Raw genomic sequence first — 27,762 nt, 5'->3', positions numbered from 1 at the left:
TATACATGCGCCATTTCAGTGCATTGCAAAGCACAAACTAACATTTCAGTTATGGCAAAAGATATTTCAAGTGTTCTCTGCAGAAGCAAAAGTCTCTTCCCTGAAACACTTCATTGTTTTCTGTGCTGTTTCCGCACCAATTTCTCATAGTAACCAGCCATAAAACCCACAAATTATAAAGCTCTGTATGAGATCTGCATGTTTCATTGTTGTGCCAATTACTGTGACTCTGCAGGCAACGTTTTGGGAAAGGAAGATGTAATTGTACACAAGTAGTTTTTATGTACGTGATTTAACTTATACAGATGATGATGATAATAATAATGATGATGATGTTTTGGTACAAGTGTCTACTAGTGACAAGGCTCTGGCACGGCAAGGTCCACAATCCTCACTACTGAGCCCATTCGTACAGATTGGGCAGTGGGAAACCTTTTAATCTGGTTTTGAAGCATTTCTGGCCACACCTGTGCCAACTGGCTGGCACATATCAGAAACTAGTGTCGTTTGAGTGGAGTTCAACCTCATTTTAGATATATTTCCCAGAATGGTTCAAAGCTCAGTATAGTCAGGGCCTGAGAGTAGGCACCGACATATTAATGTGAGAAAGGGGGCTCTCTCAGTCTGTGTGCTTAATAAACGCAGACAGCATGGAGCCAGGAAGGGGAGGGGGCGCACAGCTGAGAATGTTATTTTACATCACTGACCAGCCCCCTGCTATGTTCAAATAGCTGGGGACTACCTGACCTGCAGCTTCCAGCCTGGAGATCCCGTACCTTAGATCTTGACCATTATCATCTGATGATACATCATCTATGTGGATCTGGTCACAGTCCTGAGAAGTGTAGGAAAAAAAATACAGCAGTAAGTAAATGCTTTGAAAAAAATTTTGAAAGAACGTAATGAAAAATCACTTAAAAGGTAATATTAAGGAGATAAAGTCTTACATATTGCTAGTATTGTCTGGCATAATCTAGTCAGTTAATTGTTAGGAACAGGCACTTGCACAAAATATGAATAGGCAGAGTATATGTGTGATCTGTTGTTATCTAAGGGCACAACAGCTTTTGAATAATAAAGTGAAACTCCTTCCTGTGCAGACAGGAGGGAGAGAGATAGCTTGTGTTTTAGCCAGGAAAACTGTGGTTTTTAAACTTTATATGCATGATAAGGCAGAGATTTGGCAGCCTCTCCCCCTCTGAGAATAGTGCTTTGGACAGGAGGTGTATGCCCACATAATTACAAGGGGAGAAGATCCATCCCAAAGAAATTTCCAGAGACGCCTGTCCTGCTGGTATTCTCCCAGTTTGTTCTGAGGGGGCTGAGCTTCCTTTGATGTGCAGGAAGCTAGGCTGAAGCACTGAAGACAAATCCTTTCATAGCCCAGCCACAGACAGAGTTAAGGAATAATGTGTGTCAGTAATGAGGAAATCTATGCACAGGAAATTTAACCAGAATATATAATTGGAGCTCGGCCTGCATGAAGTATGTACTCTAGATCTTATCTTCCAAAATTCTTCATTGTTTGAATGGTGGAAGCCCTGCCTCAAAAATTTGAGAAATGTTATTTCTTTGGTTTCTTTCCTAGTTTTAGCATTACGATTAGAAAGAGAAAAATCAAGAAGCTGCTCCCAACCATCTTAAATCTCCTTTCTCCATGACCCTTGCAGGAAGAACAAAACAGAAAGCCTTCAAGCTGATGAACGCTATCTTTTGTTCTGGTTCATTTTTCAACAGAGGCAAAAAAGCACTTGGTGCAACAGGACTCTAAGTCATAAAAACTGTAGCTAACCAGGGTACAGTTATTCTTCAGCACTTCAGCTTCTGTAAACCGCAGAATTTGTCTTACCTTCCTTACAGAATTATGAGGTTTATGAATTACTTTAAAGTAGCCCCTTTCAAAAAAAGAAAATAAATTCCCAAACAAGTAACCAAACTTGGTATCAATGGCAAAATGTCACAGATAGTTCTTGTCCATAATCATGAGATCTTCTGCAGAATTTATTTTAGGTAAGTCTCAAAAAGACACATGATTTTATCTTCTTCTCATCAGTCCTCTTATCAACCTATCACTGGGGTGTGTATTTTATAATTGGAGCCAAGCAGCTGAATAGCAGATCTCTGCTGGCACCTCTCTCTCCTCCACCACCATCATTTTTTAAGCCCCCCTCCCAATAGCTTTTGTGAGCCATGCTGGGATAATATTGATGCAGCCCACTCCATTTCAGTTGTGTGATGCAGGGCATTAAGTCAGGGGAAAGGTATTTGTGGAGGGATCTGTTTTTCTCATTTGTGAATGAATTGTTCTGTACACTGAAGTGTGACAACAGTAGCTATCACATTTCTAACTTAATAAAATACCATGACACTTGGTGAGACGCTACCTCATAGTCCGCCGGCTGAGCCTATCGTGTTACTGGGTGAAACACAGGGAAGCTGGTTAAGGCAAGAATGTGGACCATGTTTTACTACTTCGTTACAAGACTAATTTTTCATTCTTGCAGAATTTCCTTGAAATCTTAGTGAGCAGGGAATCAAGGCAGGATATCTGGGCTGCTGAAAAGAAGGTCCAGATTGTTCAAATGGAAGTCTGCAATAGACACATATCCTGGTTTTCACATCTGCTGCTTTTTTAAAATTATAGGATATGATGTGTGGCACGTACAGCCTGTAAATGAGTCAAATGTGTAAGACCTGAGTCAACCCTCACAACTCTGGGAACTGAAGTGTTTTTACTGTTGTGGTATCTCTAGGTCAATCTAGGCTACACAACCTGCCTCTAGGTGGGACTAGACCCTCGTACCCACATGTAAAGGAGCCTGGGCCAATGCAGCTTTGAAATCCCACTGCAGGGTTGGAGAAAGCCTCTGCTGCCTTCTTGTGAAAAACAAGCTGTTCCTGAGGATGCATGGAGAAGCTCCTTCTGTTGTCACTTACGCTCCCTCTGAATAGTCTCCAGGTATGTCTCGTGCACATGTGAAAACAACTTAGGAACGCACAGGTTGTCTATTTGTGTATCACGACTGCGTTAAGAGATTTTTAAACATCTCATGGATTCATTGATCAGTCGAGCATGCATCCCTCATTAGGCAGGGGGTTAACCGTTCCCAGAACACAAAACCTCCAGGGATGACTCTGAAAGGCAGTACCTTGTAAACACACTAATCCCCTTGTTTGTTAAATTCCTCATCCCCTTGTCAGTCCTCAGGTCCTTAATACCTGTTTTCCAGAATGCTAGACAATATCTCCAGAGGGACTGGGAGTGGAAGGTATTATTCTTTAGCCAGCGTTGCACTGTGAACAAAAGGCGTCCAGGAGAAAAAGCACAACCCTGGAAAGCCCAGAGTTCGTATTTTAATTTCACTTGATCTGTAACCTTGGGCAACTCCTTTTCTCCATGATTTCCCTAAAGGGGAACAGAGAGTGAGAGCGCCTCCTTTCAAGCGAATATTTGCTGATATATTCTGCTGTGTGATCAGAGCCCTTTGTACACAACACTTGTATGGCCTATACTTGCAGACCATAGAGATTTAATCTGCCTATACTGTTGCAACGGCAAGCAGAGATGATGCAGTCAACAGGCATGTGAGTGCTACCTGAGTGGATGAATTAGTGTGGCAAAACCACACTTGTATCATTTCAATGTGTGCCTCAGCAAACATAGGCCTTGCTTGCCTGGGTTATGTTGCTGACAACCTGCAGAATGGGGCAATGCTTGTGTCACTGCATTCCCCAGAAGTGCTACAAAATGGCTGCACCTGTCAAGGTTTGGTGCCTTGATTCTTTGCTGCGAGGCAGGCACACCACTAAGCTGTGCTTCACCAAGCATCAACCTCCCCTGCCGCCCTGGATCAGATGGAAAAAGGTCCAGCTTCTAAGCTGTACATCTGAAGAGTTAACTTGCTGACAGAGGATCCCTTTCTGTAAAAAGACCGAAAAGTGTTTGGTAGGAGTCTAGGTCCAAGGCTTTTCCAGTCACCCACCTGCCCTGGGGACCAGTGATCAGCCTCCTACTATGCAATCAGCCTGAGTTTTGGGGTGACTGGAATGGGAAATCGGCCTCCCTGCCAGGCTGCAGCACTGAGAGGATGGGGTGAAGCAGGTTATCTGAATGGATCTGCTGGTTTGCCTTTTCACACATCCCAGATTCCCACTCCCAAGCACAACAGCAAAAATGCATCCAGACAATGCATCCAGGAAACAGTTGCCTGAATCCCTTCTAGGTAAACCCTGAAAACACATAGAGCCCTGGCTAACAACAAAGTCTCAGAATCATTTTTTGATAGAAACAAGAGAGTATTCCAGTTCAGGCTCCTCACTCAGACTTTGAAGTCAGCTTTTTACTATGATGTTAAATCCTCACCAGACTAAGGAGGATCATACAAATGCTAGTAAGGGCTGTGCAAACCTTGCTGTATCTATGGACAAATGTTTCATCCTTATCAGGCACTGTCTGGGAATGCTGCAAAAGGGCTTTATACCCTGGCAACACCTTCTGCTCTGCACCGCACTGCAAAACTGCAGCCAGTAAAATAAACAATTCCCCTGTGCTAAAGTAAGGTAATACCTGATTTCCTTGTCCAACCTGCCCCTCTGGCAAGGATGGGCGACATTTCCTCCACTTCTCCCCCTGCCTCTACCTGTTAGGACCAAGGCCAGCCATGGTCTGGTTGGTTCAGACTGCTGAGCCCCCCAAAATGCCTGAACTTGGCTATCAACTTGTGCCAGAGAAAGGTTTTGCTATGTTTAGCATTATCTAGTAAGAGTACTCTTACTTTGATCTTGAATGGGGCAACTATCCTACCGCTTTCTCAGTTACAGCTTTTTTCACCCTGCCCCAACACAGAAGATGGTGAGAAATGGTTTCAGCCCTGTGTGGTTTTAGCTATTTTGTCTTGTACAGGCCAGTGTTATACCACATGATGGTGCTAATGTATATGGTAATGTCTGTGAGTCTAGAAATGAATCAGCTTCTGTGCTTGTATTTTATCAATTCCTTTTTTCATCATTCACTGCATTTTTTTAAGCCTAACACTTGGTGATGTATGATCCTTAAATATCACTTTGCGAATATCCAAACCTGACTTTTATTCATCATCCTAAATAAAGGAGTGGGGTGGTTAACCAACAAAGATGGATGATTCTGTTGTTGCAAATTCCTCCAAACTGAAATGGCTTTTTTTTGGAAAGTGAAATTTTACAAAGAACATTTACTTCTCTCAAATTCTTCCTCATCCTTCATTTTTTTTTCAATGAAAAGGCTCAGCTAAAACCAAACCACCTTGGTTTGGTTTTGGTTTGACAAAGACTTTGGTTTGTTTCACTTACCAAGCATGTGTGAAAAGGGAAAACTGAAATTTTTCAGTAGAAAATGCTCTTCTCGTGCTACCTGGGCCACACATCATCACTTAGAATGTTTAGCGTTTTTAACTTAGTGCTGGACCTAAGATAAAATTGTCTCACAATGCTATCTCTTTGCTTGTTTCTGCTCTGGCCAACTGGAACACTGCTTGTTTTCAAACATTTTTAATGTTCTTCACAGTTTTGAGCCATCCAGGTCCAGCAGCAAGCTGCTCTCAACTTCAGGTGCCTATGTCCCTTTACACCCACTGGCAAGGCTATTAAAGCTATACAGGCTCACTCATTCACCTGCCAACTTTGTGGTTCTCTATTTTTAGTAAAAGCAGGTAAGCTGATACGATAGCCTAGGAAATCAGCACAAATTGCTTCTATTTTCTCATGCAGCAACAAAACAGCACTAGTAACATAAATGTTTTTATTTATCATTTTTGTAGCCCAAACTACTTGGAGACAACCTCCCTTAATATTTTGCTGAACAGATGTGTTCTGTAGCACCTGGCTCTTCCTATGTTGGAGATGGAGCCCAGGTATTTTGCATAAGGTTTTGATTTCTATTTAGAGACACAGTGCTAAACTTTAGCTCATCACTGGACTAGTTCAAACTCAATTACATGGTCCTCCTGGAATGAGAGAGTATCATATCTAAGGGATTTCTATTTAGCTTTTGCTTCCTGAATGTCTAAAAACCACAAAAGAAAAGAACACAACATACTAACTTTTTATAATTAAAAACTTTGCTCTACCACAGTGGCTGAAGAAGAACTTGAGAGGCCATGCAAGACAAAACTGATGTAAGGACTCTGCTTCTGGGAGCCAAAGCTGACTGATAAATGTGCAGAATTTGACTGAGGCCAGACAATTTGCTACTTCATTTCACATTTTAGAACAGTAAGTGAAAAAAACTTGGTTTAAAATTATTTGTTAGCTTGTATTCTTGCAAAAGTCTCAGTAGCCAGAGGCTTACTGGAGGGTGGCTTTGTGCAGGACACAGAGCTTTGTTGCATCATGAGTTAAGAGCTGATGGGTGGAAAGTGGTAGTTGTGTATTAAATATTATCACTACTTATATTTCCCTGGACTCCCAAACAGCAGCTCTCTTTTTTTTTTCTTTCCCCTAAGAAAAGAATTTTTTCACTTTGCACTTTCCGTACCCTCGTCGCCAACACCCTCTTTGAAAAAAAGCTGAAAGAGGAAAAATCTGTCAGTTCAGATGCTACCCACTACTTGTCTTCGAAAGGAAATGAAAATTCTCAGGAAGTGAAACCTCAGTTTGTGAGGAGATAGGTGGCAGGAAAGGATGTACCTCCTGTGATGCAGAGGATCACAGTGCAATTAAGCAGTGAAGGAACCAGAAGTTCTCGAACCCATCATGCACAGAAAAATTTCTCTCATTTCATCTGGCACAGAAACAAATTCTTCCTTTTTCAAGTGAAGAAAAAGACCATAGAAGTCTGCCCAGGGATCCCAGATTTTTTTCCTCTGAACACCTTCAAGCAGTACTCTGACTCCAAGGTGCCCACAGCACAAACCCATCTTACTCACTTTGTATGTGACTCATTCAGACTGTTTCTACTGATTGCAACGCAAACAACTTTTCATCAGTGCTGTACAGCTGTTTCTCAGCTGGTGACAGAATTCTGCTAGCATCACTTGGCTTGAATTTTACCATGTATTTAAAATGATTTTTGCTTTGTATAAGTCATAGTCAAATCTAATCATGCCACAAACACAAAAAATTTTTCTTCTTGGTCTTTTATGTTGAAACTCTCATAGTTTCACCCTGCAGTGTGCCTAAGCTTGAGCAGACCTCCTGCTCTGTCTGTGTGTGCAAACACAGTGTCCTCAAAAACAGAGACCATTTTTTAAAACCTCATAGCTAATACCTGCCCCAGAGGATCTATGCTAATTTAGCTTAATATAATTATTAAATAGCAAATTTCAGGAGAAGCAGCAGCAATGTCCTCATTATTAGATTTAGCAGAACTGCCAAAAGCCATCATTGTTATTGCATATTTAGGAAAAAAATTCCTTAACAGAATGAAGATATCAAAGGGACACAGTAAAGTATGCTTCCAATAAGCCCATTTCTTTGAGATCAAAAATTAAAGTTTCTTAGCCAGGAAAATAAGTTTGTAGACCAGATGCAAATGATTAGAGAGATGTTAAATAAAATAAGCAGCTACATACCTCCAGGTCATTAAAGAACAGATGCGTATCTGCAAGGTTGAAGATCATTTCTTCCATCATAAGACCTATCCGCACAGACGTTGTAGTGTCCTGTTACGGGAAAATCAGGGTTTTTTCCATTCATTTTGATTTTCTTTTCCTTTTTTTTGAGGGGAGGTGGGGGGTGGGAGATCTTAGAGCAAACATAGGATCTACACATTCCTGTTCCTGAAGATATGTGCATTAATGTAATTTTATTTCCCAAGTGTATCTTAACATGATTTTCCCATCATTTTGCTTTTTCAGATAATCAAATTCTGTTCTTTGAAGGATGTCTGTGGCTCGCCTTGACCAATAATAGCCCACACAGTTCAGATGATATAACAAGAACCTTTAAACATCTGAAACTATATAAGAATTGCTTCAGTAAGTTAGACCAAGAATCGATTTCCAATAGCATCATTAGTGAATGGTTAGGGCATCGTTATGAGCAAGAGAGCACACGGAGGGCGATCCTTTCCTGACTCCATCCTTCACACCAGCTATATAAGGTCAGCATTATTCTCTTTTAATGTCAAACAGCAACCTGATGATCAAAATCTGAAAATAGAACCCAGGAACTCAAACTTAAATTGAGTCTCTTTCTCTAAAGGGTGCAGTCCATGTGCCTCAGCATGCTTGGCTGAGATCTTTACCGCCACACTAACTGTGGTGATCAGCACAGAACAGGACAGAAAGGCAGATGCGTTGTTACCACATCAGAGCCCAGCGTGTGATACAGTACCTACTGTCCTCAGCAGCACACCTGCATCTCGGCAGGAGATGCAAGAGCACACTACTGCGAAGCTCTTCCATCCCCACTAAAGCTGCCTACTTAACAGCATCAGCAGAGTTAAACCAATCCCATCCTACCATGCAACACCAATTACAGCACGATAAAATGCTTGTCCAAGTATGACAATTCCTGCTCAGGACAGAGCGTGCTCTGCAGTGGTATAAAGCATGCTGGCAGAGGCAGAACTGTAGCCATAACGGCAGTTACACCCAAATAACTACATTGATTTAAAAAAAAAAAAAAAAAAAAGACAAAACAAGACAAGACACAGCACATTAAAACACTAGATGGGTTCATCTATCATTCTAGTATGTTAGAAATGGTGATGTGCATCCGATGCTCCTGTCTGCAGTTTGCTCATCCTGCCATTTTCTTATTATCAGCAGCCCCCTGCCTGGCCAGATGTGGGTCTAACTCGGTCCTTCCCCAAGAGGGTCCCAAACTGCTTTTGAAAAGGGAAGGACAGGATGCAGAAGCTCTGGCTGTCTGCAGCATTTTTAGCACACATTCTTTTAACGATTAAGAGAAAGTGAAAATGCACATGCCAGCAGCTCTAAAATGGCTTCTACATGTTCTTAAGCACGTGTGACCTTCTCACATCCAGATCCTACTCCTACCAACATCAGTGGCAAAACCTTAAGTAAATTCCCCTGGAGAAAGACTACGCTACCTGCAGCTCTACTTCAGTGCTTTTAGTTGATTCATTGTAGAAAATTAATGATTTTCCCTACCCCTTGCTACTCAGCCAAGACACCACAACTACCTGTGAGAGGGCTGTCACTTCATTTCTTTGCCAAGTCAGCAAGTGCAAGCTCAAATCAGCCCAAGCTGACAGGGCTTGGCCAGAGAAGCCACCCACAGACAATCCTGCACGGCAGAAGTGACTGATGCTTTTGGCTGGGCCATTTCCCTTTCTTCTGGCTTGGATGGCTATATTAACAGCTGACTGCATGTGCAGAGCTGATCTACTTGGTCATCCAAGCTGCCCCTTGGATGAAGGATGGCGGCCGCAGGGCTCCTACAGCTCTTGGCTTGCTGCTTGAAAGCTGCCCAATGAACGCTGGATACAGCCTCTGCGGATCTTGTTACTCTGAAATACAATCAAGTGATCTGCTCTACCCAGCCTGGTGCACCGCAATATTATATAAGTCTCAGTCATTTTTCCATGTCTCGTGCATAAAGTTAACCACTCCTCCCATCCCCAAATGACTGACCTTGTTCCTAAACCCACAGCAAAAGCAGAGATATGCACTGATGTACACAAGGTTGCCAGCAGAACATTTTCTTATTCATTAAATACTTCAAAAACACAAGCAAAAATAATCTGTGGTCAATTTGATAAACACTCGTAGCTCAAAAGCATTGTGCCTGTTCAAACTAAACAACAGACAACTTGGAAAAAAAAAAAGCGCATTCCCACAACAGGCTTTTATTTGTAATTCATCTTCATTGGGACAGGGATCTCTCATCTTTATGTGGGTGGTTTTCCTCCACTAAAGTTACAAGCCATGCTAAACCAGGGCAGATTTATATGTAGTCTTTGCTCTAATTTTCTGCAGATTTCTGTGGAGTCATGTTTTTGTATGACAGCACAGAAATGAATTAGTTGAGGAGCTCAAACAGGGAGCACAATGTTTCGAGGATGCGTACATTTCAATCAACCTTTGCGGCAGATGCTGTTGACATGAATGGTGTATTACACACTAACCTAATTATTACGCATTCTTGGTGTAGTTCTCTTTAATTAGAGAAGAATGGCTGTGGTTTCAGCCATGTGTGTGATTCACAAGCATTGTGCCCATCTAAAGAAAAGCTCTGTCACTCATGTTTAAACATGCTTGTTGCTGTCCCAGAAAGAAGGGCACTTTCTCCTCTGGGCAAAAAGTAAACTTCAACAGACTTGCCTTGAACATGTCTCTAATTTTAAGCCTCAAACCTGCTCCCCTGATGAGGCGCAGGGACACAGGCATAATCAGGGCATCTGACTGTGGCTCCATACGAACAGCACTGAATCAAATTTTACTACCCAGGTGTAGTTACACGGGGGGACTGTTTTGAAGAAAATATGCTGCTAGGAAGAAATTATTTTGTAAAATAGTTTTTAATGAAGCAATTTATTTTTATACATTTCAAGGATCATTAGCCTTTAAAACTCTTTCAGGAAATCTCATTGGCTGGTATCTGTCATTTATCCTCTAAGTTTTGTCTTTAGCTTTATTGGTATTAATCACTAATGGGGAGTAGGAAACATTTCCACAGTGTATGAAGTTACCTTCTCTTAAACTAAATAATATGGAAATTAAACTGTAGATGAGAGGGAAAAAAAAAAAATCTTTCTCTTGAGATAGAGAATATGATGGAATGAAAATAAAACAGAAAAATACACTTTACCACCCAGAGGGGAAGTCATTTGGGGAAATGATTTGGCATCACTGCCTTCACAGTATGGACATTTCCTCTATAGCAAGGCATGCTTCCAAGTCTTAAAGAGGCTAATAAAGTTAAAAGGCAAATCAGCACTCCCAGTATGATATAGGTGTCTAGAGGCATTAGGCCAGGGTTCTACTGGCAGTTATTTATTTGCATTACTGTAGCACCTAGAAGCACTAGTCCCAGACTTGAACCCCCCTGGGCTAGAGGTTGTACCCACACAGAGGAAAGACACAGTTGCTACAGCTTTCAAGTATGAATAAACAGGAAAATCAGACTGATGGGAAAGCACCAAAATGAGATAGGTATATCAATCAACATGTCCAAATTCTCTGTACGTTGTGTAAATAATCTGAAAGAGAATAATTAAATTTATCTGAAGATGTTGATGTAGAGCTCTTCCTAAGCACAGAAATCCTGTACCACTAAAGGATATCTCTATGCTGCAGAGGATGCCCTGGTGGCCTGCTAATGCCTATGTTAGAGTAGTGCGAGTTCAGTAGAGCAACATAAAGTTGTCACATTCATACTGATGATCCCTGCTAACATGTCATTCCATAGGAAAAGTGCACCCTGGAGCCCTGGGAACAAGCTTCCTGGGTAACAGATCTAGCCAATGTTTTCTGATGCATAAGAAGCCCAAGGAAGAATGGACCACAGACAGCTTGAAATCAAATTTCCTCCAGGAACCACTTTTTACAGTGAAAATAGATTAATCTAAAAACCCAACTCTGAGTGCTTGTTTAGTAACTTTAGAAGAGCAAGGGCCTGCCCCTCTGCTAATCTACAAGTCATTCTTTCACAAACAAGGACAATGAGAGGCAGGGATAGAAAACAGGCAATAAAGTTCTTTTGTAAATGAAACCTCCAGCACCACAGTGTATCCCTATATGCCTCATCTCTGTCATGCACCATTGTTGGGGCACCCTTCAGTGTCGAAATTAAACTGCCCCACAAATTACTTTTAGTGCTAACCTCTGGTGCTCTGACGTGACAGACCAGGCACTCTGACACTCCAACACACAGCTTTAACAGGCTTCTTCCCATCAGCTGGGGGAGATAAGCACGAGGGGAGAAGTGGTCATTTTGAAGTATTCATTCTCAAAGAGATTGATATTCCCCCTCCTCAATACACCCTTCACCCCCATTTTTAACGAACAGGAGTAGCAGTTTCACAACTACCCATTTCTGCTCAGTGCACATCTAAAGGAAACTGAGAGGTAAAAATCCCCCCCATTCCTTACTACTCCTTCATAAACAATAAACGATCAAAACGTACAAGGCGTAAGATAAGCCGCTTTTTAACATTTTGGATCAAAAATGCTTGCCCTAAAGAGCACCCTTGGGCATGTGTCCCTGCTGTTTCTGTCACAGCTGTGACTTTCAGCTAAGGGCTGATGGGCTATTGCCTACTGCTAACAACAGCCACACCTTGCAAGCAAGATAATTTCCACTGTAAGTGAGGCACTGCTAACTCCCAGCTCCATATCTGCTTGTTTTGGGGTAATTTTGCTGCCTGTTCAGCAGATAGTCCTGCTAGAGGAAAACATGGGCAACAGAAGCCTGTGGAACACGCTGCAGAGGAAGACAAAAATGTCCATTCACCAAGGTGAACATTTTCTTTCATATCCCAACGGCATGAGCTGACACATTTGCTCTGAATGTTGCTTTTATGTTGGCATGCACTGTTCCTAATCCTTGAACTAGTTCTGTACATTTGAAGTGAATTGTATTTTAAAATTACAATTTCAGTTCAGTTATGTCCTCCAAGCTAATAACACCTTGCCTAAAATTAATCTGTTTCTGTTTTCATTTTGTTCCCCTATTTTGAGTGATAGGATGACAGAAAATAGCTAAAAACGGCTTGTTGAACAGCCTTCAGTCTGCCTCTGCCTAAAGAGGATTTCCACAAAAACTGGAGGTGAGCAAAGCACAAATATTCCCCTATTACAGTAGTGAGTTAAAGTGGGAAGTTAGGTCTGCTCACTCCATGTGAAACTCCAACTAGTCTGTATGTTAGCAAATGAAATGCAGAATATATAGGCATACCCAAATTAGCTTTAAGGTACTGGATGTGGGTACAAATAGCTATAAGTACATTGCAGCATGCACTATATAAGTCCCTACACCCTTTTTCAGGAGCCAATCTACACACAAGCTTGCACTGCCATACCTCCACTACTAAAGGTACTGGCATTACCTATACAAAAGCCCATATGCATTGCAGCCACACAAATTGCACTGTCAGCATCTTCCCAAATGGCTCTATATTAAAACTTTCTTACCACAGCTCTCCTGAAACACTGAGATTGATTGTTCATAAACTGCTTATACTTGCCCCAGAATACACATTAAAAAGACATGCATTTGTTAACACCTGCAGCTAGGACAAATCCAGTTGGCTGGATGTCCACAGCCAGCTCTTCCCTATTGTATACTGTAATTTGAAAGGAAGAGAGAAGCAGACTTATCTCTGGCAATCTCTCAAGTGCAAGTCACTCTTGCCTCCGATCCTGGCTCCAAAGCCCATTCCAAGCCTCTGCCTTATAGGTACCCTGTTCAGACTTGCAGGCCATTAGCAAAGGGGCAAAGCTGGCTCCTTTGAGACGGATAACAAATCAGCTTGTTGTCTGACTCTGCTGCTATTTAGCAATGTGCCAATTAACCCGACATTCAAAATGTTAGGACAAAGTCATTCTGAGCATGGGTCTTGGATTCAGATCTCCTCCCCGCCCCCGGCTTTAAAAAAAAAAACAACAAAATAAAGCCCTAGTATTTAAAACTAATCAGACTCTTTACATCTCTGCCAAATACCTGTTTATGCCGTGAGCAAATAATTACTTTTCTACAAGGAAGAAAGTATTAATTAAGAGTATTCATCAGACTCCTATTCTATAGGGTTTATCTGCTACAGGTGTCAGCCAGAGGTGAGAGACGGATTAGTGTACAATCAAGGGCTTTCTAAGTTAAATCTCCTCCTTGTGGTTAGCTGTTAATAATGAAGTTGTCACCAAAAGAAGGAATTTAATAGTTTTAATTGTGTTTAATTACTTGGAAACTCCTGGAAAATAGACTTACTTGGTTGTGGTATAAAATTAATAAAAAATAATAATAATAATAACAACAACAACAACAATAATATGCCTGGACCATGCATTTCAAAAAAGTCTGTGAGAATAGTCATTCTTTGGTTGTAACATTTTATACCTTGATCAGAATTTGAGACATGAACAAGTCTTTTCCATAATAATGGGAAATTAACCATGTGCATCAGTTCTAGTTCAAGTAAGTCCACATCTTTTTGAGGAAGAGAATATATTTAGCTCTTTTACTACACTTAAGTAGCTTAACTTGCAACTTTATCTTTCAAATAGGTATAGGCTACAGCTAGACCTAGCTTTTCAGAGCTTTTCAAGTGAGAGACTGGGTATTTGTAAGAACAATTGTTCTAAGTAACCAAAGTAGCTCAGGAACTGAAACCCATTTTCAGAAGTGACTGATTTAAGTGATCACACTTCAAACTTTATAAAAAAAGATTGCCCTTTTTCAAATAGAATTACCCAGCTCTCTCTTTTCAAGCTTTTATTTTTTTTTCTCCAAAAGTAAAGACATATTATTTTACCTAAAGATTGTTATATCCAAGTTTATTAGACAATCTACTAAATTTAAATTAATAGTATCTACAGCCATCACACTGTGAAATGTCCATGCTAGACAGAAAGCAAGTATTAATGAATCCCTTTTCCTCAGATACCTTTTTTTATATTCACCCTTACCGTGACTTGAGAGGTACTTCCAAAGTATTGCTTATTATTTACCGAAGGACTTCTCTTTCTATTGGCATGTATCTGTTCAGAAGTGGCTGAGGACTACACCTTTGAAATTATTCTAATATGCAAATGGGCATGTCAGTCACTAAATCCCCACATTCAAGAGCACACAGAGGTTGAAAAGGTTCTTCTCCCTCTAAATGAACTATGCTCAGGGACAAGTGGTAATGACACTAATTTATCCAGTGTCTGAACCCATGAGTTCTGAAATGGATTCCAGTCCTGTGGGAATACTGTACTTAAATACAGGTTAAAAGCTGGGCCATGATGTTTGAGAACAAATGGAAATTGTTTTTATTTAGTAATACAAAAAGTTCATGACCAAAAATCTCCAAATAATTTCTTTTTACTATGCAGGACATAAATGTCTAAAGAGGGAGTGGAATTTAAACCAAATACATCTTCATTCCCCTCCCCTCATAGGAAAATCACTGTATTTCTATATGTAAGCCCTTGACAGCTCTGTGAAAAATACAAAACTCATGGAAAACTTGGTGGAAACACATCATGGTGTGTAATCCTCAGCACAACTGCGTATTTTGCACATGCAACTTCCTAACAAAAGCTATGTCCCTTTGTTTTTTTAAAACTATTCTTCCTTTAAAATCAAGTCACGACTGAACAATACTAGAAAGCAGGTTCTCTTTACTCATGCTTGCTTGACAGTCCAGCATTGTTTCTGATATATATTTTATGTCAAAAATAATCCTTTAATACTTCCAAATGCCACACAAGCACTTTGCTTAGAAAACCCTCTGCTCACCTAAGCTCTAGGACAAGAGGTTACATCTACGCAAGCTCAGAGCATCTCCCATGCCCACCATCTAAGCTATTGCGGATCTGGTTTTGTCATTTCTGCTGCTGCTTCTCATCTACCAATACAGATGATGAACACAGATGCTTGCTCCTGAAATACACATTTGAAATAATCAAATGGCTGGAATTATTTACTCCCTTCTCTCCAATAATGAACTAATAATTGATATAGCAGCATGTCTAAAGTAACAGACTATTTTATTACCTGCAGTGATTGAATGCTTTTTTAATTTAACTTAAAAAGGCATTAAATACAAGGTTTAGCCTCCAGTGGGTAAAAAAAATCTCCAACTTCCTCAGAAAATCCTTTCCAAATTGTATTCATCTTGACTTAATCCATGATCTACTGAGTGAATTAGGCTCTATTTGTTTTGAAAATCTATTTTATGGAGTTCCAAGGACTGTGTTTTCCTTAGGAAGGGCTTATTCTGCCTTTCTGACCAGGATGCCTGCTAGCAGCCCTCAGCATAGGCCTCTGCAGGTTTTTAACGTCCCAAGGTGCCCCACACATATGACTAACAAAATGTAAATAAACACAGCTGAGCCAGTAAGAAATTGGAAGGTTTTCTCATTAAAGAAATAAAATAAACAGATGTCCTTAAGCACTTTGGCTCATGTTTGTCAAAGGAATGGAAAACTCTCAGATGTTTGAACAGCAGTAGTGATATAAGGCCACATCTCAAGCGAGAGAAGAAGAAAAAAAGCGACGCCATGGCACTTAGAATTAACTAATAGTTCTCAAGGGAGGGCGCTTTTGATTTGAACCTTAGCAACTTCTACAAATAGTTTTTAACAGCTGAGCAATAAAATGGGGTTTTATTCCTTCTCAGTTTGTAAAGTAGTAAAGGACAGATTCAGGCATTAGAAGCATGAATCACCATCAGATTTGATTAAATCCCTATGGTCTTTCATTCAGGTCCCAGCTTTAGCGTCCCATGAGAGAACAAAGCAGGGAAATGCACAAGCTACTCGAAGCATTCAATGAAAGCAGGGAAAAAAAAAAAGACAACAACAAAAAGCAACCCCAGAGTTTTACAAAGATCTTGAGTAGAGCCAAGCAAGAACTTTTCAATGAGGTTTTTTTTTTTAATTGGAAATTATAATTTACTTAAAGGAAAACTTTTTGTAGGAACATATAACTGCCAGTGAAACTTGTGAGGAATAAGGATTCTTAGATCCACAGTATCACTTCTGGTGAGAACAAGACAGTCCAGTTCAGACAGCCAACATACAGCTGGTATGACATTTGCTTGAAATGCTAAAAAATCATGTGTAGGTCCTGTCCTCAACTGGTCCAAGCAGCAAATTTAGCTACTCTGTCCAAAAGGTGTTGAGGTCCTGCTATTGTTGGAGGACCCTCTCCTAGTTTTTCACATACCTGGGCCACTGCAAGTCCCTCAGCAGAGAGGCAGAGCCCAGGTTTGCACAAGCTGTGCGTGCCCTGTCTCTGTCTCACTGATACCTGTCTAGTTACAACATGGATCAATCTCATGTTGTCACTTCTGAAATGCAAAAGCAATAAAAAAATATGGCTATCAGAAAACCAGCCTCTACATCAATCAAGCAACTACAAGGCAAACTGCAAGTCTCCACTGAAAGCAGCCGGAGTGGCCACGCCAGGCAAAGTGAGCACCTAGTCCAGGCTCACAGGGACACAGTGTAATACTGTCAATCTAAGCACCTTTCAGTTAAGGTTAACTAAAATCTAGAACATGACTTTGCATAGCTCTGATTTAAAACTGGGACATAACATGTGTTAGTATTTTTGCAGTATGTTTTTCTTAATTCGAGCCAATTCAAGATGTTGAACAATCTCAGAGATTGCTATGCATCTCACAGGGAATTTTATAGATCATAACTCCCATGTATGAGCACATATTGTCAAAGTACTGATAAAGATTCAACACAATTCAAGAATTTAGACTGTCCTATGTATTCAGTTCCTTAAGTCAGTGCTAAAATAAAATCCTTTCCGTTTGGTGCCAGGATTTCAGAGTAAGTTGCACGTTAATATGAATTTTAACTCTAGATTTTACTTTACTCACAATTCATTTTGACACTAAAATCCCAAGGAGTGTACCAATACAGTACAAGAGTATACATTCTGCGAACAATAAAAAATACTGAGAAATGGTATTAGGTTCACACATACTCCTCAGCTAGGGAAAACAACACACCCAGTGCCACCTTTTTTCTTTATACTAGTCCTTTGAAAAGTGTGAGAATGAATCTGCAATATAATACTTAAATTTCTCAGACTGAAAGAGATGCAGAAATTTTTTTTAATGCTTTGACAACACAGATTATGGAAAAGCTTGCAAGTATCTCAGTCAGGGAAAGGGGAATATCATGATTTTTTTTTGGCACAGGAATATATGCAATTTTTTAATTGTGTCTGAATTACTACTACCAAAAGAGTCTTTCTTTATTGCGCCTAGTTGCTTCAAACAAATGGCCAAAGCCCCCTGACTTTTACCCAATGCATGTGAAACCCCAGCAGCACTGTCATGGATTTTGACCCATTTTTCCCATTATGTTTAGTCAGTGATTTGGCAGGCAGATCTTTGCAGACACAGTAAAGACTGCAGCCATCTTCCTGTTGAATGGGAGCCCTATTATACATGCCTGAAGGGATTAAAAGGGCTGGGTGGACAGTACATTAAGCTATAATGATGGTCTACATCTCTTGTGGTCTCTAGGCACATGGTAAATGTTCTGCATCTATACAGTTATCAGAAGCCTGCAGAACAGGTTTCTAAACGCTCCTGAACATAATATCCAGGGTTAACTGACTATGGAACTTTTGTTTTGTTTTGGTTTTTTTTGCCTTTTGTCAGAGGGCCTCCTGCTGAGAAACGAAAGGGTGGAGAAATTTCCTCGGGTTTGACAGCTTTGCTGCCCCAATCACTTAGACCGTGACTCAGTATGTTTGTGCAGGTATGCATCCATTCAACCATGGGCAAGAAAGCAAAAGGAGATGTGAACCTGCAGGCCACTCTGACTGCCACTGTAAAGGTTATACTGCAGTGACCGTATGGGAAAGACATTAAGACCAAATGTGTGATGACTGTGTAATCCATGGGATAGAGCAAAGAGAGTGGGCAGAGGGGACAAAAAAAGGAGCAACCTAGGCTGGGCCACTCATTCATGCTTTAACCTGGAGTAAATTTTGTGTCTTAAGTTCTATTAGTGCTGTGAGCAATTTGTTTTCTAAACACCTGCGATGAACTGTCCATGCTCTGAGGTGCCTGTATCTACAGCAAGGACCATAGAGGTTTCCCTCAGAAACCAGAGAATTTTCACGTGAAATTAGGTCAGAAAACATTGAAGCATTAATGATTAATAACATGACTACACTTGATAATCTTTTTTGTGAATTCTTCTTCCTCTTTTTTTCTTTTCCAAAGTCACATTTTTCTGGACAGCTCCCTGTTGCTGCCATCACCAAGGAAAGGACAACACACAGAACCATTTGAGATTTTGTAGCTAAAGAACGCAGCAGTTTAGACACAAATCTCTGCTATGGTTGATGTTCCTCCTCCCCTCTTTCCAGAAAAATCACTCCAGACAAGAGGTGTTATTCTTCAGCTTGATCAACTTTTACAGACCAATTCTTTGAGTGCTGCACAGCAGCTCCACCAGTGCAACAGACAGGATGACACTGGGACATTAATGTTGCTCAGGGGAATGATGAAGATCACATAAACTGACACTTTTTCTGGAGGAAGACATACAGAACCAAGACTTCCATGTGTGAGATTTAATTCAAACCATGTACATATCTCATTACAGGCACATGAATCTTTTATGACCAATTATGGACAAAAATAAGAATTTTAGGCCTTGATACTTAATTTACTTTGAGATTAACACTTCCTACATTATTCAAGTACAAGATTCTGAAGCTCTACTAACCTCTGGTTCACTACTTCACTTGTACTTGATAGCTCGGCTCACTTACACATTTTTGAATTGTGTTACTATTTAATGGTTCCCAGGACAGTCTGTTTGAGTGTGCTGTATTCCCCTCTTGGTTTAAGGCCTGTTTCAAAGCTCACCAAAGCCTCTGGTTGTCTTTGGATCAAGCCATTAGCCTATAATACTTTTATAACACAACCATTTCCCTTATAGGAAAGCCCTGAGGAATTTAATACTGATGAAACAAATTAAGAACTTAAAAAAAAAAAAAACCATTCTAGAGAAGTTTCTCAAAGAGCCTGTTGTAACTTAATAGAAAATGTGATTCATTCATTCAAAAAAATATTCCTGTTTGTATCATTCTTTACATGTGTACAAAGGAAACAGCCAACAGAAGTTTGTCATTTTGTACCTTTAAGGTCTTCCAAAGCAGACAATCCTCTGAGTTTCCATTCTCCTGTTTTCCTCTCTTCCTAGTCCCTTTTGTAGGTTGCTGCTCACAAGTGCCCTGTCTTGGCCTAACTTGGCTGTCACGGCCAACGGGAACAGCTCAGCCACTGGTGAGTGGTTTTGATAAAATCTTTCTGGCTCCATTCCCTGACCCCACTTCCTCCCCACACAAGCCGCTCTAGAGATGGCAGCTTCTCCCTTTATGGCAGCCCACTGGCAAGAGCTCACAGGCACCAGGTAGTAGGGCTGCTCCCACCCCTTGGTCCATCCCCATCTGCTCTCATGCAGCATATCCCAACCCCACACCCTCTAAACTTGCACAGGAGACAGCAGATGAAGGCATCTACTTCAGAGGTTCTATGCTAGGACAAAGTCAGCCCATTAAAGGAATTCTCTATATGCATACTGCCCCTACCCAATGCTAAGCATGACCACATAGCAGATCTATGCACTGTAAGTTTATGTTTCCTGATCCCGCCTAATTCTTTCTATTTTCTGCAGGCACTAGGTTTGAGCTTACACATGCATACCTCAGACTGCCTCGTTCATTACGTTCCCTGGGAAAAGTAACGGCTTCAATTACCTTGTACAACATGGGTCTGAATAAATCCCTGCTTGGAAACACGTGCTTGGTTTTCAGAGGGTGCTGTTAGAAGTGTTAGCAGCATTCCAAGTGCTGCAGTAGACTTCCACACCACAAACACCATTTTATATCCTTTACAACTGTGCACATCTAACAGCGAACAATAAATCTATCTTACTAATTACACATTCAGCTTGTTATAACAATCGTAAAACAAGTACAGCTGGTAAAGCCATGAAATGATGTCAAATCATATTTCTGCTTTCTAGAGAGAAGCAGGGTTATTTTCCAGTCTCCTGATGAAGCTGACTGTTCAAAGCCATGTGTGGAAACAGCTGCCAACTAGGTCATCCACCTTTAATTAGGTAATGATATTGTCTTTTTTCCTACCCGTTTAAAAGTGTTTGATATTCTGTAATTCAAAGTGACTTAAGTGTTTATCATAAAAAGCTGCCTTAGGAAGAAATTGAAGCACATGGTACTAAATCCAAGAGCAAGCATTTTCTCCTTAGCAGCCAAGTGCAGTCTGTTCAGCCATAGAGAATTACCTAAAAAATGGAATTACCTGTGTTTCAAAGGTGGTATCTAAGTATGGATAGTTAAAGGTATGGTTTCTAAAACCCTACAAAAATGTGAGCTTCAACAGCCATGTGGGAAGAAGAGCCAGTATTCTTCATGGCAACCTAGACTGACCAACACAAAATCTTTCTTAAAAAGTTGTCTGAGATGTGTAAGAAAACACTGGTCTAACAAAACATGTGTTACCTCATTCAGGCTAGAGTTAATACTGTCTGGCTGCTTGATAGGCTCTTTCTTGCAGCAGACAGACATTGAAAGAACATCCCGATGTCCTATCTAGCAGCAGCTGAACAATACAAGCTTTTGAAAAACAAGGGGCCAGTTGCAACATGAAAGGGAGGTAAATTAAATTTTCACATGTTAGAAGGAAATACCACAGGATATATTTATACAAATGTGTCTGAATAAAATCGGCAGCATCTGTTTGAAAAGCCGTCTCATTAGCTACCCCCACAGTTCCCGATGCAATTTGGCTGGACAAGCAGTAATGCTAAAAAAATTAAATTTTACCTTCCCATATCTGGATGCAAACGTTCCCGTGAGTAAGGAGTGAAAAATAATTATCGTCTCATCCAAATCCCACACAAACACACGCTGTGATGACAGACGGGGTGGAAAAAAGAAATACAGTTACATACTAAGCAATTGCAAGAATTTCTTCAGTCAGGAAATATGTCCTGTTGGACTAGAGTTTTTTTAAGATCTCAAAGCCATTTGGAGCACTGACCGTAGATTTTTTGTGAAAGCAGACAAAATGAAACATCAGAAATTTTGGAACTACGTGTATCCTGGTCATCCTGAGAGTCTGCTCTCCTAACAACCACAGAAATCCCCTGTTGCATGTCAAGTCAGGGGAACAAAATAGCAGACTTATAAAAAGTCCAAAGGAAAGAAAACATATACATATGAAGAATATTTTAAGATGTTGATAATATAGAAATCCAGCAATTATTTTGACAACCAATATTTATAGGCTCCAGTTATATTACTGATTTTATTCTGGCTCTTACAACTCACTAGTCTGATGGTGAGATTTGCTAACAGATGTTAATTGCTTATCTTTGCTGGATTTACTGAGGGAATATAAGTTAAAGTTATTACCTCAATCTCACTGTCAGCAGTAGGGGAAGGATCGTTGCTTCTTTTTGACCGGGCTCGTACTTTGCCATCTGACCCTCTGTGATGTCTGTCTGTCTCTATATCTTTTGCTGGTGTTGTTGAATATTCCCCTATTATGAAAAAAGAAATTCCATCGTAAACTTAAATTTTGCACTGTATTGTTATAATTAAAGCATGAAACCTTTTAATGGAGAGCATCAGAAACACTGTGAAAACACCACCAGAAAATCTTACTCTTTTCATGTCAATACCTGTCATTATTAGAGAAACAACTTTTAACTCCTAAGATTTGTTAAAACAATTTCAAAAATCACCAAGACTGTATATATAACATTTTAAAACGGACGTGTCACTTCAAAAACATCACATTTTTCATTGGAAAAAAATCAGCTTTTTGAATTTTACCCCCTCTGCTTTTCAAGAGAAAAATTAGAAAGGCAATGCAAAAGGAAACCAAGACCAATTCGACTTCTGATTTTTTTTTTTAAATTTGATGAATGCTCATGATTAAAAATATACTTTCAACATCAACTTTTATTTAAAAATACAGAACTAGCCTGTTTAGCCATATTCTATTTCACAGAGGATAGTATTTTAAAAATTACTGAGAAGAGATAATCAAAAGTGAACTTCCCTTGTATAAAGTATCTATGTTGATTGGCTTAAGTTTCATAAACCTGTCTGGATTTCACTTACCTTACATTACAAATCCTTTCCAAACATATTTTTCTTTTCACCTTGCTAAGTTGTGGCCTCTCCAGCTTCCTAGAATAACCATATTCTTCTTCAGAGATGCGTGGATTGTGCCTAACAAGCCTTTTTGAAATCACCCTTTCTCAAAAAGGCTGAGAGAACATCCAAGGAACAGAAAATCCTCCAACTGCTTGTAGAGCAATCTGTGATCACTTCTTTTTAAAAACCAATATTAGTTTATTTTTCTTTTAGAGCAACCACAGATGTTCAGATTTGTCTCATAAGTCAGCAGACCTACAATGGGCGTATACTGTTATCATCCACAAATTATGTGGTGTTTTATATAAATGTTATTGCATGCCAATGAAAACATTAGTAGGGAAGTGATAGCTGAAGATTGCACTTGAACAGTGCATTGGAGGATCATAATCTGTCAGTAATTCCATAAACCATTTAAGTTTTAAAAATTAAGCACTCAGGCCACAAATTTTGAAGCCTTTTTGTGTGGAATCCATCTTGAACTTTCAACTTAGACAAACAGTACGTGTTGATTTTTTAAAGAGGGACTTTCTCTTGATGTACTTATTTATGAATGCATATATTACATGTTGTTGTAAGAGGTGAACATAAACTCTCACAGAGACACAGGCTAAAAAGTCATCAGACAATCAGGAAACTCTGGGGCTTTTTCAGAGCACGGCCGCCTGTTTTGAACTTACTGCTACCCATGTTAGCCCTCAGTAGCGATGTGGGTTTTGTATATAATTGTTTTATCTTTCTGTACTACCTTTAGAGGATACCTTTATGTACTACCTTGCACACTCATGAAAACGACACAGGGTGGTTTTAGAGACCTTGGATGTTCTAATCCGTTCCCAAAACCCTGCGTTGCACCGTGTAAGCAGAACTGTTAAGTACTAGGAAACCTGATTTATCCATGTATCTTAAAAAATTCCAACAACAAGGTTACAGGTGGCTAAGACTGCCAAACTGAAAACAGAAGAGATGTACCTACCAGACAGCGATTCTGTGCTCTGACTGGTGATATTGTGAGAAGACTCCTGCAGAGAGTAAGTGGAGGTTGGGATGGCTGAGGGGCTGATGCTGTTTGTAGACACATAAGGAGAGTTGTAGGAGGAGCTGTAATACTGTGAGTACTGGCTTTGAGGGAAGCTTGGATACGATGAATATTCCTTTGAGGAAAAAAGAAACATCTAACTTCTGTGTATCTGGTTTTATCTCATAAATGAATAAGGCAATACAAAGTCAGTATTATCTATGCATGAAGCAAGTCATGGCTCAGGAATATTTCACTGAACAACCATATTTCATTCACTTACAAAAGTATATTTCTGCTTCTTCCAAATATATTCCTGTTTTATTAGGATCAACTAATCAACAAGAGGTCAGAAATCAGGCAAATGCTTTTTTCTGTAGGATTTTAGTTATCAGCACTGACACATTGTGTATTACAGAGATCACTGATTTCATATAGGAAATTAAGTAGGGGAGCTTATTGAAAAGGGCCATGATGGAACACGTAGTCTCTGTGAACAACAAAATGTCTGAGAAATTACAAGAACAGAATGAATAATGGGGTGAGGGGAGGAGTAAAACAGGCTGCATTCTCCCATCACCAGCAACATTTTCTGATCAGCTGTTAGAATAGGTTACAAAAATGAAGGGGGGGGGAAGTAACCATTGTTTCTCAACGTTCACAGTTGAGATCATCCAACTATCTCAGCAAAAACTAAATGCCTGAGTGATCTTCTCAACAGAAAAATGAACTAAAAATTCAAGGTGCAAGGGACCTTGGGGAGCTGAGGTATCACAAAAGCCTTTATCTTGATTTTAAGGCTCTTAAACTTCATCCCATTATCCCCATGTGTTTTTTTTTTTTTTTTGTGACAAGCAGGACACTGGAACAGATTAGAAAACTTCTCTCTGAACAATTAAAACATAAAAGGTTGAATTTGTTTCTTTTTGTTTTAATTGCAACTCCTGCTCTTGTCCACCTATTTGCTTTTTCAGATAGAGAACTATATTCATGCTCTAGGGATTGTCTTTCAGCAAAAGGTTTTTATTTCCTCAGAAATGCTAATTAGTCTCTGGAATTAAATAAAATTAAATAATAAATAGTTTTTAGAAAGACTAAAAGCACTTTCCTCCTTAACTGCTTACATCTTTGTCTGTGACACAGCTATTTCATTAACTTTCAGTCACCAGGGAGCTCTCAAGAACAAAGACTCAAAATTGTCCTAATAAAAATTAAACTGAAAAAAAAGAGAGAATTTCATTGTTTTCTCTTAAAGAATATCACAAAATAATGAAAAGAGACCAATTATTTTTCCCCTTTTTAGATAACCTCCATAATTCAATCAAATGCACTTCTATCAGCATTTACTGACCATGTTTTTAGCCAAAACTGAAGTAATAAAGAAATTGCCCACTGTTGTCATTAAAAATACAAGTCCACAATCACCTTACAAACAAGGAATTGAAATTACTGGCCAACCAAAACACATTTTCTGGCACAGACTCATTTGTTTAGTCCAATCAAGAAGAGCCAGTTGCTACTGAAAAACATCTGTCTTGTGTATATATGCATGCTGTTTATTTATACACACACATTTATCAAGGTATCTGAAGCATGAAACCCACAGACAGGTGTATTCTCAAAGAAGAAAGCGCACAGACAGCTCAGATGGCTCAATATTCATCAGGGCCTGCCAATGCCTCTTTCAAATTGTTTATATTTATTACACAGTGCCAAGACAGCAGATGGCAAGATCCTAGAAGCAGAGCTCTCTGTAGAGGATGGAAAACATATCTGAAAGTTGTAAGATGGCAGAGGAATGATGAAACTCTTGGCACTGCTACAGCAGCACAGCAGAGACTGCTGGGGCATCCTCCTCCCGCAAGGACTACACTCTGTGCAAACCTGTGTATTGATACACCTATCTTAAAATTAATCAAGATACTTAGAAGACCAGCAAACGCAGAGGCCACAGGAATAGAGCAAAACGATGTTGAGCACAACACATAGCAGCACCTTCCTTAAATATATGTAAACACCAGAATATCTCTGATCTACCAATCTTCCAAGTGTTTAAAGAAAGTAACAAGGTTGCCAATAATAAATGCTGAACCATACCTGATGCACAGCACTGAATCCTGCAGAATTTGTCAGGCCATTGGCTCCCTGGTAAATCCCTGTTGTGCCTAAAGGAAAGAATACCACAGTTATAAAACACACCAGCAATCAAAGTAACAGGATATATTCATATAAATAATTTCCAACGGGAAGTAAAGTACCTGCTCACTAGAAAAAAGCGTATCGTAAATCCTGACAAATAAAGGCTGAAAAGATTTAGGGCTATTACTGAGGTCTGCTTACTGAAAGGCATTCAAAGACAACCATTACATATACTAAAACAAACACCTATGGAACTGGGAAACAAAGCTGGAAAACAAGAATTCAACTCAAATTTTAAAGTCAGTTACTTCTTTTTCCAATAAATAATGGGAGAGTATTTTTTATCATCTTCTCCTGTAAGAAAACCCCTCAGATTACATATACAACCACACACACACTTTCAGCATAGGTGTGTCCTGGAATCTGTCCTAATGGACCAGGTACCTGGGAATTTTTAGAAGACACTGAAAATTTGTTCCCTGGCACTGATATCCCAAACATAAGAACGATATTGGTGAGAACAGCAGAGAAAAAAACCTTTGCTTCATCCTGGGATATAAGGAAAAGAAAGGATGGACAGGTGAGTTTTACATGGTTCTGTTACAAATGAAGCAGCTGATGTCCATCGAGGCCTCCTTAGCTAGAGGAAGCATTACCACAAAAAATTTATGGGTGGAGAAGTAAAGGTTCAGTGAAGATCTACACGGACAGTCCTCCTTTGCCTCCCACCAGGAAAGTGGCAGAAGAGCTGCAATCATCCCATCCCCTGGATCCTGCAGCCCTGGCAAGTTCTAGCCTTAAGTACAGTCTATGCTGTTTTCTATTCCAAAATTTTCCATTTCACATGGGTGGAGAACTTCCTCTTGAGTTTGTGCAGTTTGATGAGAATCTATACCAAAAGTTGTTTTCCAGTGTTTTGCAACAATGCTTGCTTCAAAGGCTGGCTGTTCATGTACAGGAGGCAAAAGCTGGACTACGTCATATTCCATCCTAATGGAAGGCAATGGGCTCCAAAGAGCACTTGTATCCACTATTTCCACCATGAAAGAGGTATGATTTGGTGCTGCGTGGCCACAGTGGGCTCTTGTCTGGGCTTCATTTTGTCACCTCGATATAACATCAGACTGAGCCCTAATCAGGCACTCAGCCTTTTTTTCTTATCTGGTTTCTTACTATGTGAATGGCTTTGAGCAATGCTGTTTTAACCATGTGACTCACTGCATGTCTTCATGGGGCAACCTTTCTCCAAAGATCCACTTGCTTGTTTTTATTTTAAGATACTAGATTAGCTAGGGAATGGACAGCTGAACAAACTCCACTCTGCCAAGCGCAACTACAAAGCACATGTAGCGAGAAATAAATCTCAAGCCAAAAAGAAACAAGAGGGAGGACTCTGCCCTCCAGAACTAATTCACTGCCACATGTAGTCTTTAAAAAGAAAAGGATAGAGAGGGAGAAAAGAGGATGCAGGCAACTGCTAGGTACCTGGAGGCCTGGGTCTCCCCAGCCCCCGGATATGCCAGCTGGGGAGCTGAGCCAGCACAGGTGTGTTCAGGTGATGCCTCCTCCTGGCATTCACCCCTTGGAGGCAACTCTGGGTCGATCAGTATCCAATCCCTCCTCTCCCCAACAACTGATATGGGGAGACTGCCCAGAGCAGCATCCCGAAGACGGCAATGCATTCAGCTATTGACATTTCCCCATCTCCCGCCCATGCTAGGCTTTGCTTTTCTGCAGTTTTTCAAAAAGTCACGAGTATGCAGCAGGATGAATATATTCCTGTGGTA

At 40.1% G+C, this 27,762-nt stretch overlaps 1 protein-coding gene and 1 long non-coding RNA gene across 8 annotated transcripts in view; one reads left to right on the top strand and one right to left on the bottom strand.

The window, feature by feature from the left end:
• Positions 1-27,762, bottom strand: part of EYA2 (EYA transcriptional coactivator and phosphatase 2) — a 105,286-nt gene that overhangs the window by 10,983 nt on the left and 66,541 nt on the right. For all 7 annotated transcript variants that reach the window (XM_075768335.1, XM_075768337.1, XM_075768339.1 and 4 more), the window contains 6 exons: positions 25,934-26,001; positions 23,795-23,972; positions 22,069-22,196; positions 21,478-21,561; positions 7,548-7,637; positions 777-835 (listed from right to left, as the gene is read on the bottom strand). In XM_075768335.1, coding sequence (XP_075624450.1) covers positions 777-835; positions 7,548-7,637; positions 21,478-21,561; positions 22,069-22,196; positions 23,795-23,972; positions 25,934-26,001 — 607 coding nt within the window. The remainder of the gene's footprint in view (positions 1-776; positions 836-7,547; positions 7,638-21,477; positions 21,562-22,068; positions 22,197-23,794; positions 23,973-25,933; positions 26,002-27,762) is intronic.
• On the top strand, positions 766-19,899 carry LOC142604086 (uncharacterized). The gene is made up of 7 exons (XR_012837983.1): positions 766-864; positions 1,671-1,796; positions 2,754-2,959; positions 6,110-6,249; positions 7,833-8,077; positions 18,275-18,374; positions 19,833-19,899. It is a non-coding gene; the product is annotated as an uncharacterized LOC142604086 (long non-coding RNA).

The sequence above is a fragment of the Balearica regulorum genome, chromosome 16 (assembly GCF_011004875.1).
Source record: "Balearica regulorum gibbericeps isolate bBalReg1 chromosome 16, bBalReg1.pri, whole genome shotgun sequence".
NCBI classification, from domain to species: domain Eukaryota; kingdom Metazoa; phylum Chordata; class Aves; order Gruiformes; family Gruidae; genus Balearica; species Balearica regulorum.
This window is presented reverse-complemented; position numbering and strand designations above follow the sequence as displayed.